Genomic DNA, 10383 nt, shown 5'->3' on the forward strand with positions numbered 1-10383 from the left:
TCTACGAAAAATAAAATTTCGTTACTGATTTCGAATATCAGAATTTAAAAATTTATTTTTTGACAAACTTTTTTAAAACTAAATTCTAAAAATTACTTAAAAGTCGATAATTTTGCATTTTTTTTTTGCGAAAATGATTTTTTGGAGACTAAATTTATAAAATTCATTCGAAACTTTCTAATTCAATAAAAAATATGAAATGAGCCCTCAAAAGTCACATCCCTGCACATTTACCTGTCACTTCGACATATGATTTGAACGGGATGTGAGTAATTTCGCAAAGCAGGGTTCATTAAAAACGCACTTTGTCCAAACTTTTTTGTCAATTTTTTCAATTTTCTTTAGTTTTTGAGCCAAAAAATTATAAAAAATACAAAATTTCGAGCCAAAAAACTAAAAAACTTAAGATTTTCATTCAAAATATGTTCGAAACGTTCTTTTAATCAAAAACTTTGACATTCCTATGACAAACATTTGTTTACTTAGCAAACACAATGAACACAAATTCATCACAAAACTTTGGATCTCGCAAATACAACAGAAAAAGACCTCGTTCAGGACTCAATTTATCATTTCATCCCGGTGAAGTACATCGTCTCATTGCCTTCGTCAAGAGCAATCCCTGTCTTTGGGACGCCGCACACTCAAAACACAACATCCGAAATATTCGTCGTGACAAATGGTTCGAAATCGCAACGAAATTCCGGGGAAAATTTAGTCCGGAGGAGCTACAAACGAAATGGGACAACCTCCGGATACAATTCCGCCAAAATCATTTGCGATCGTTGAAGAAAACGAACAATGAAAAAAGTGTTTCGTGGAAATTTTACGACAAAATGCTGTTTCTCGTGCAAAAAGAAGGGAATTCTACATCGGAAATGGTGAGTTTTGAGTATTTTTGAAGAAATTCGTGTATGAAATTGAATTTAAATAGAATTTTTTGCAGGAAAACTCGAACGGCGACAACGAAGGAGACGAGACTGAACAAGAAATCAAGGAAGAAATGGAAATATTTGACGATGAACCCATTTCTGAGCAAGAAAGATCTCTCGCCGAAGAAGATTACGATCCAGAATCAACTTCAAACTTGGATTTTCTGCCTGCCCGAGAGAATTTCCATATTCGCAATGTCGAAGACAGCTTCCAAACCTTTGGGAATTATATCGCTTCTGAATTACGAACCATCGAAAATGTCCAAGAGGCGAATCGGATCAAGCGCAAGCTCAATTATCTCCTGTTGGAATGTCTCGACAAAATGGACAACGCAAAAGAATAAATTTCTGTAACTTTATTTTTCTTCCGTTCCTCTTTGGCCTTTTTCTTGTTGACTTTTTTGACGTGTTCGCTCTTGTCAAGGTTCGCTTGGAAGAAGTTGGCCTCTTTGCGTGCTTGCGAAATTTCCGCTTGCAACTTTTGTTTGTACATTTGCTTCTCGTACGTGAGTCTTTCGCTCAAATGGACCCATTTGAAGCGCGGCAAATACTTCATGCTCCACAAAATATCGCAAAAACGGGAATTTTTCTTCGTTGATATTGGTTTGTTGTTGAGATTTTCCGCGGCGAATTTGGCACGTCGCTTACTGAGGAACTCGACCCAGCCTTCGGTGAAATGAATTGCTAGATTTTTTGTGCTGTTGGCTTTTTTCTTGCGATATTCTAAAAAAAATAATTTTTTTTTTACGATTTTTTTGATGAAAAATTAAAAATTACTTACGAAATTTTTTGTCAGGTTGTAAGAAAACTCTTCCTAAATCGCCAAATGGTTCCAAGTGCTCGCGAAGTAGCGTCACATTCATATATTTTGGGATGGAAGAAATGTAAATGATGCCCGGTTTGCGTTTTTTCTCTTTTTTTACGACTTCTGGCTCGTTGTTTGTCTCTTCCTCAGCACTTTGTTCGTTTTCCATTTCAACGTCTTCCTTTTCTTCTTCGCCATTTTCGTTATTTCCATTCTCCAGTTGCTCCTCACTGGCATCACTTTCGTCTGATTGCGGTTTTACTAATAAAATGCTGCGTTTTTTCTTCATTTTTAATTAAAAATTTTACAAGTTTCGAGAATTTGTTTTTGTTTTTAAGTCCACGTGTTCAGTGTTGCCAAATTTCAATGTGAGACGAATGAAAGTGATGACAGAGGCCGGTACAACAAATAAAATTGTTTTCAATTATTTTTCGAATTTTTGTGGATTTTTTCGGAAAAAATTAAATAAAAAATAAAATAAAATAAAAAAATTAAAAATAAAAAAAATAAAATAAAAAATAAATTTTTGACCTCATGATATTTAAATATTAATTTTTTTAATAAAATTTTTTTAAATAAAATTCAAAAATTTGAAATAAATAAAATAAAATTTTCTAAAAAATAAAAAAATTTTTTTTTTTTTAATAAAAAATGAATTTTCTAAATTTTTACCTCAACTAAAAAAAAAATTAAAAAAAATTTGAAAACATAAAACATGATTGTAATGACCTAATTGAATTAGCAAAATGCAATTTTACAAAGAAAAACGTAAACAAAACAAAAATTTTAATAAGAAAATTGCAATTTTCAGGAAATGAAGCCTGATATTGCTCATTGTTGTGCATGTCTTGCAACAAGAGTACCAATTTTTGTTCCATCTGGGTCTTTGGTTGCCACTTACAACTTGTTACTTAACTCAAATCAGGTAAATTTTAATATTTTTCCTAAAAACTTTAAAAAAATATTTTAAAAATTATCATTTTAAGGTAAAACTAGAACCAGTGGCCGACGAAAAACTACTCTTTTGCGCTAAATGTTGTAAAAAATTAGATGAAATCCAAATTTTCCAAAGTTCCTGTCAACAATCGATTACTTTTCTACTCCAACAAACTTCTTTTGAACCTCATGATGCATTACGGGACAAAGTTGAAGCTGGTTTTCGTGACTTGTATCAAGAAAATGTCTCTGATCACGAAATTCTCGAAGCTCACGATGAACCAATGGACGAAATTGAGACCGGATTTTACGATTTACAGGAAGAAAATGAGATATTCGTACCGGAAATTGTCAAATGTGAACCTGAAATCGTGAAAAAGGAAGAAATTGAACAAGAAAATTGCGTCGTTTGTAAAAAAACGTTTCCACTAAGACAAAAATTCGCCAATCCCGGTGAAATGACGATCATTCAGCACATTCTCGAAGAGCATTGCAGGAAAACCATAAACTTTTTCGGATGTAAGCTCTGTGATTGCACGTACAAAACTTCGATGGGTCTCAAAGTGCATCTGAAAAAAATTCATTCGGGCCAAACCAAAATGTATTTCTGCAAATTTTGTCAAGAAAGTTTCGTTCTGAAGCGAAAAATGCACAGTCACTTGAGGCAATTTCATCCTAACGAGGCATCTCGGTACATTTGTGACATTTGCAAGCGGGAATTTAATCAATTTGCCAGCATTAAAAATCACATGGAACGACGTCACACGGAAGAACGCGAATGTCCAACGTGCTTTAGAACGTTCGAAAAGGGATTAGCCTTTACGAAACATCGAAAATCCTGCGGCGAAACTTACCAGTGTCACATTTGCTCGGCAATTCTTTTTACCGCGGCGACGCTCGAAAAGCACATTGAACGCCTTCACATGCCGTCACCGCCTTGCGACATTTGTGGCGAAGCGTTTTCATGCCAAACGGAATTGGATCATCACAAAAAGATGGCTCACATGGTAAAATCCAAAGTTTGCGAGCAATGCGGTATGACTTTCTACACAGATAACGGACTGCAGAATCACATCAAGTACACACATTTGGGGATCAAGAATAAATTTAGGGGCACTCAGTCATGGTGCGAAGTTTGTCAAAAACTCGAGCCGCACGAAACGAAGAAACAACACGAACGCCAAGCGAGATTCGGAAAACGGTACAAATGTGATCAATGTGAAAAGGCGTTCTTTACGGGGGCAAGACTGAAAAAACATTATCATGTGCATACGAAAACGAGACCTTTTAATTGTAAATTGTGTGATCGGGGATATTATCATACGTCGTACCTGAAAGCGCATTATCAGAGAGCTCATGGTTCGGAGTATCTTGGAGCGATTAAGAAGTGAAAAAGTTTTTTTTTAATTTTAAGAAAAATCTCACAAAATAAAACGAAAAATACTCAATGGTTGATTTTTTTGTCATATGTTTTTTTTTTGCATTAAATTAAATTAACGTATCTGAATGCGACTTTATTTATCGAAAAATTTAATATTTAAAATTTTTTTCCTAATTTTTTTTTTTTTTTTGAATTTAGACTTTAAGAATAACATTTTTTTAATTGGTACACTTATTTGAATTTAGGGTGCCCATTTTGGAAGATTATGCTGTATTTTGAAATTTAGGGTGTTCCAAAAACGTTTTCTGTTTCGCGTTACATTTTTGTATTCAAACCATAGGGATGTAGGAATGTAGAAATTTTATTTATATAGATTTTTGTACTATTTTGTAAGGAAAAATTATAAAATTGTTCATTATTTATTTTTGACATTGTTATTAAATTAACGTTTTGAATTATTTTTTCTTTTCCAAAAATTATTTTGAAAATTTTTTCTAAAAAATTATTTTCAAATTTTCAGTCGTTATTATTTACCAAATTTATATTGTTTTTTTTTTTTTTTTTTTTTTTTTTGTAAAAAATCACTTCTTAATTTTTTATTCAAAAAGTTGATAAATAAACTTTAAAATAGTTTAAAACCTTAAAATTGGCTGTAAAAATAACTAAAATATCGGTAACAAACTAGCTTGCTTTTTTTTAAAAAATCATTAAGGTAGCTCCAAAAAACAATTTAAAATAAAATCAAAAATTTTTGAAAATAAAATGTGGGGGATAGTGTGTCCAAAGCTTGAGCTTGCTTGCTTGAAGCTCGAGCCTGAAGTCAGGCTTGAAGCTCGAGCCTTTGATCATCGAGCTTTTCGAGCTTTAAGCCTTCAAATTTTTTAGAGAAATAAGAGTTTTTGTTGTAAAATTCATTAAAAACAGTTTGAAATTTATTGAATTAATGTATATTTTTAGAGACAATGACTTTTATTTAAAAAAATTATTAATTAATTAATCGTATATGTGTAATTTTTAATTAATTTCATTAAAATTTAATTTAATTTTATTTATTTTTTTAAAAATTTTTAAATTAATTAAATTTTAGTTAAGTATTTTTAAATTTCTTTCGATATTTGACTAAATTTTTTAAATTTTCAAGTGATTTAATACTCAAAAAAAAAATTTTTTTTTTTAATTTTTTTCTTCAAGCTTCAAAAATCAAAATTTAAAAAAAAATTTTCAACAAACTTTTCAAAATTTCAATTTAAATTATTATCCAATTTTCACAAATTTGCTTCAAAAACTTTTAAATATTTTTCATTATTTTTGACCAAAAATATGCGAAAAATTCAAAACAAAATTTTTAGAAATTGTTAATTTGTATAACTATATAAAGGCTTGAAGCTTGAGCTTGAAGCTCGAGCCTGGCGTCAAAAAAAGCTTGAAGCTCGAGCCTCAAAAAGCTCGAGCTTTTGGACACACTAGTGGGGGAGGGCAAGATAAAAAAAAATTTACATCGATTTGTCGCAAATGGCATAATTGGTCTAGTGGAGGGACGACGACAAATAAAATAAAATTTCAAGGGACGACATTTAAATAATTTTCCGGTTTCCCTCAAGGTAAAATGATACGAGACTTGAAGAACGCCGGACTTCAAATCGACTTCATGACAGCAGAAGATTACGTCAGTATTCGTCGTAGTGGGCACCATGAGCGGCATTTCGTAATTTTGAAGGAAATGCAAGAGGAGGACGTTGATAACATTTTTCGTGTCGCAATTTCCATTTCCGGGAACAAACCGCTACCATCTCAAATGTTCAAAAAGATGGAATGTGGATTAATATGGTTCACAAGACAGCAAAAAAAATTATTTTGGCGAAATTCTACTTCATGAAGGAGAGAAGTTGGCGCGTCTTGGAGCTTGTTATCAAGATGCAGCGATCGAGAATTCCCAACTGTTGAACTATGATCCGTCACACATTTACGAGTCAATTAAGCAGGAGATGAATTTCAATGTCTGCGAAAAAATCCTTTATGAGAATTATGAAGAGTTTGTAATCCGTTAAATTTCAAATTTAAATTTTTCCCCCCTAAAAAGCGAACAAAAATCGCGAGCCTGCTAATTCAAGTCATTATTATTGTTGATTGTTTTGAAAGTGAAAATTCGGCTAAAAAAATTTAATTTCGGATTAAAATATCAATTAATATATACATTCAAATGGTAAGAATTTAATATTTTTAATTAATTAACGGTAAAATACATAGAAAAACCTCAAAAAACCTAATCAAAAACATGTAATTTATACAAAATTTCATAAATTTAGTTTTGTTTACATTTCGAATTTCTTATATTTTTCAGCAAAATGGTTCGAAACTACAAACCAAAAACCGACAGACCCAAAATAAGTGAAGCCGACATCGCTGCTGCAGTCGAGGATGTGATTAAACATCAAATTTCCGTCCATCAAGCGGCTCTGAAACATAAAATTAATCAACAAACTCTCTATAGCCGCATCAGAAAGTTGCGTTCTGAAATCTCTTTGGATGGTTCTTCTCTTGAAAACATAGAAAACGTTCTTAATGATCCTAATATTTCAACAATTGTTACTCAAAAGACTGCTAAAAAAATTTTCACGGACCAACAAGAAGAAGAACTTGCAAAATTCATTCTGGATCGTCCGGATCCGAATATCACAAGAACCCAATGTCGCGAAATCGCATATGAGTTTGCGAAGCAACAGGGTGTCGTTTATCCTTCATCTTGGGACAAAAATCAAATGGCAGGAATTGATTGGATGGATAACTTCCGAAAACGTCGACCAGAAATACAGTTGAAGAAGGCGCCAAAGACAATAAGAGCCGAAAATGCACAAAATAGTATGGAAGTTGATAGAAATAACGCGTTTTCTTGGAATGATTGGTCTTTTCCTGAACCTGAAAGTCCTCCAGAGATTCAAATTGCACATTGTTGTGGCTGTCTATCAACCGAAACACCGATTTTTGTTCCAACTGGGTCGTTAATTGCGACTTACAATATTTTAATTAACTCAAATCAGGTAAATTTTTGCTTTTCATGAGAAATTTTGATAAAAATTCTTAAAAAAATATTTTTTTAGATAAAATCCGAGCACATTCCTGACGAAAAATTAATTTTTTGCGCAAATTGTTGCAAAAAATTAGATGAAATTCAAAATTTTCAAAGTTCCTGCCAAAATGCGACTAATTTTCTCCTCCAACAAACCTCTTTAGACGCTCACGATGAATTACAAGAAAAAGTTGAAGCGGGATTCCGTGATTTATATGAAGAAAATACCATTAATCATGAATTTTTGGAACCTGAGATAATCAAATGGGAGCCCCCCATCAGATCTGAGTCCACAATTGTGGAAAATGACGAAATTGCACAAGAAAATTGCTCTATTTGCAATAAATTCTTCCCGGTTCGTCAAAAATCAGCAGGAAATGGTGAAATTACCTTCGATAAACACATGGTACTGGAACATTCGCTCAAAACTTTGAAGGCTTTTCGATGCACGATTTGTGATCTTTACTGCAACACCGAAGTCTATTTCTTAAATCACTTCCGGACCATTCATGAGGGCAAACAAAAATTATTTTTCTGCGAATTTTGTCCGGAAAAGTTTTTGTTAAAGCCAAAATTGGTCGCGCATGTGAAGAAATTCCATAAAAACGATGAAATTCGTCTCGTTTGTGACATTTGTCATCTTCAATTTCCTACAAAAGAAAAGTTGGAGAAACATATAGCGGCGAAACACATTAGTACAAGGGAATGTCCGTCGTGCCACGGTAAATTTGAAAAAGGCAGCAAATACATAAATCATCGAAAATCCTGCGGAAATATTTTCCAATGTCATCTTTGCTCGTCAAGCCTCGTCTCCGCTGCCGCTCTCGAGTACCATATAGCACGTTTCCACGTTCCTTCACCGCCTTGCGAAACTTGTGGCGAAACGTTCGCATGCCAGGCCGACTTGGATCACCACAAAAGACTCACTCACACGACAAAAACGCGAATTTGCGATCAATGTGGCGCCAGTTTCTACACAAGTGGCGGCCTAAAGAGACACATTCGGCACATCCACATGGGCATCAAACACTCAGAAACCGGGAAACAATCGTGGTGCCAAGTTTGCCAAAAACTCGAACCGCATCGCACCAAATTGAAGCACGAAAAGGAAGCGAAACACGGAAGACGTTACAAATGCGACCAATGCGAAAAAAGTTTCTTCTCAAATCTGAAACTGAAGAAACATTCTTATGTGCATTCGAAAACGCGTCCTTACAATTGCAAATTATGCGATACGGGATATTATCAATCGTCGTACCTGAAAGCGCATTATCAGAGAGTTCATAATTCGGAATATCTTGGGGCGAATAAAAAATGAAAAAGTTTCTTTTCTGCGGTTTCGTTCAAGTCTTTTGTAAGAAAAATCAGGAAAAAAATAAAAGAAAATATTTTTTAAATACATATAATATTTTATTACTCCACTTAAAAATACATCTAAAAACTGTTATTATTAATTTCTATTTTTTGTTGATTTTTTTCATTTATTTATTAAATCTTAAATAGTACAAAAAATTAAAATTATTGATTAAATTAAACGCTAAAATTTGAGAATTTTTAAGGTAAGAAAATATTTTTGTGTTTTTTTTTATTATTTAAAAAAAACTAAATTATTGCCTTAAAATCTAAAGGAGGAAATCTTAAAAAAATAAATTAAAAAATAAAAAAAATATATTTACAACTTAAAATCACTTTTCAAATTATTTATAATCAGAAAATTAAAACCAAAACTCTTTAACTATATGAAAGACGACAGCACAATAATTATCGATCGTATACATTCTGTCTGCGATAATTAATTAATTTATTTATTTTTACTAAAAACATTTTATATATTTTTATTCAGTCAAAATTTTAAAAATAAAATTTATTAAAAATAAAAGTTTTTTTCTTGTTTAAATAAAGGCCGCGATTTTTTTATATCCAAAAATGATTTTAAGGCTTATTTTTATAATAATGATTTTTATCGTAAAAAATTATCAGTAATAATAATAATATTTTATCCTATTTGCATTTCACATTAAATCTCGGTAGTTTTTTTTATTTTAATATTTTTTGTTATTGTTATTGAACATTGAAAGTATGTAGTGTTTTAGTAGTAGCGGTATATGTTTGATTAGAGGAGATCCAAAAGTTTTGCTCATATATTTTATTTTTTTAGTAGAAGTTTTTGTTTTAAAATTTTATAAAAAAAATATTATTGACAAATATTTAATTTTTTTTGTTGTAAATAAAGAAGTATAAGAAATTTATAGAATTTGTTTTTAAAATTTGGTTTACGCGAATGCAATCTGAAAAATATTTTCACATTTTTTTTACTATTTTATATTTCAAAAAAAAAAAACACTAATTTTGCAAAATAAATTTTGTAAATAAAAATTATTAAGATAAAACATAAATTTTTACTAAATTTTTAATTTTAATCAATCAATTTTTTTTCTTTTCAAATTATGGCAATATTGCTTTAATTTTATAGAATTTTAAATTAATAACTTAATAATTTTTTAATATTTTATTTTAAATTTGAATTAAATTATTTTAATTAATTTAATTTTTTTTAAACCAAAAATAAAAATTTGTAATAAAATAATTGAAACATTATTAATTAATTAATTTTTTTTTTCAAATGTGAATAAATCATTTTGATTTTTCAAAAATTCTGAGCCAAAAAAACCTGTAAAATTAAATAATTTCTTTTTCAAATTTATTATTTTTTTTTTGTTAAATGTGAAATATTTTTCTATACTGCATCGCCCATAAAAAAACATTATTAAAATGTAAAAACTTTAAATTTTCAATTGAAATTAGATTGAAATTAAACGTGAAATTAATTAGTTATTTTCGGTTATGGAATTGTGTTAAATGATAAATATTTTTTTTTGTACTGCAAAAATTTGTATCGGTGTCTCGTATATTTGTATGGCTTGAATATTTGAACTTTACTCTTGTATTTTATGTTAATATATGGCATTTTTGTGTATTTTTTGTTGTGTGGATCTGCTTTTTTATTTATTTATTTTTTAAATTATGGCAAATTAATTATTTGCTTAAAAGCTAATATTTACACTGGGCTTTTTAATGATTTTTGTTTTTTTTTTTTTATTATTTCGTAAAAGTAGTATAAAAGTGTCAAAAGTGTTTGACGAAAGACTAAGTGTGTGGACAGTCATCATTGTTATTTATTTATATTTTTCTACTAAATGTCAGTACTTGTTTGTGTGATAATAATAAATATTTATCAGAGCACAAAGAGTTATAAACGACT

At 30.4% G+C, this 10383-nt stretch overlaps 3 protein-coding genes across 4 annotated transcripts; 2 read left to right on the plus strand and 1 right to left on the minus strand.

The window, feature by feature from the left end:
- The first annotated feature begins 254 nt into the window (after positions 1-254).
- Positions 255-1307, plus strand: LOC134835902 (uncharacterized). Of its 2 annotated transcripts, none has more exons than XM_063850905.1 (2): positions 255-881; positions 935-1307. In XM_063850905.1, the coding sequence occupies exons 1-2, from the start codon at positions 495-497 to the stop codon at positions 1274-1276; spliced, it is 729 nt and encodes a 242-aa protein (XP_063706975.1). In that variant the 5' UTR covers positions 255-494; the 3' UTR covers positions 1277-1307. The 2 variants fall into 2 exon arrangements, with proteins under 2 accessions (XP_063706975.1, XP_063706976.1); XM_063850906.1 differs by having other exon boundaries at positions 947-1307.
- LOC134835377 (activator of basal transcription 1-like) lies at positions 1279-2075 on the minus strand (the record flags this gene model as incomplete). Its single annotated transcript, XM_063850254.1, has 2 exons — positions 1714-2075; positions 1279-1655 (listed from the first exon to the last, which is right to left on the minus strand). Coding segments are annotated over exons 1-2 (690 nt in total), but the record flags the coding sequence as incomplete, so codon positions are not given.
- A 430-nt stretch (positions 2076-2505) lies between these two features.
- Positions 2506-8484, plus strand: LOC134835378 (zinc finger protein 62 homolog). Its single transcript, XM_063850255.1, has 5 exons — positions 2506-2662; positions 2724-4062; positions 6194-6257; positions 6396-7092; positions 7153-8484. Exons 1-5 carry the CDS (start codon positions 2552-2554, stop codon positions 8437-8439), a joined length of 3498 nt encoding a protein of 1165 aa, XP_063706325.1. The 5' UTR covers positions 2506-2551; the 3' UTR covers positions 8440-8484.
- The last annotated feature ends 1899 nt before the right edge of the window (positions 8485-10383 follow it).

The sequence above is a fragment of the Culicoides brevitarsis genome, chromosome 3 (assembly GCF_036172545.1).
Source record: "Culicoides brevitarsis isolate CSIRO-B50_1 chromosome 3, AGI_CSIRO_Cbre_v1, whole genome shotgun sequence".
NCBI classification, from domain to species: Eukaryota; Metazoa; Arthropoda; class Insecta; order Diptera; family Ceratopogonidae; genus Culicoides; species Culicoides brevitarsis.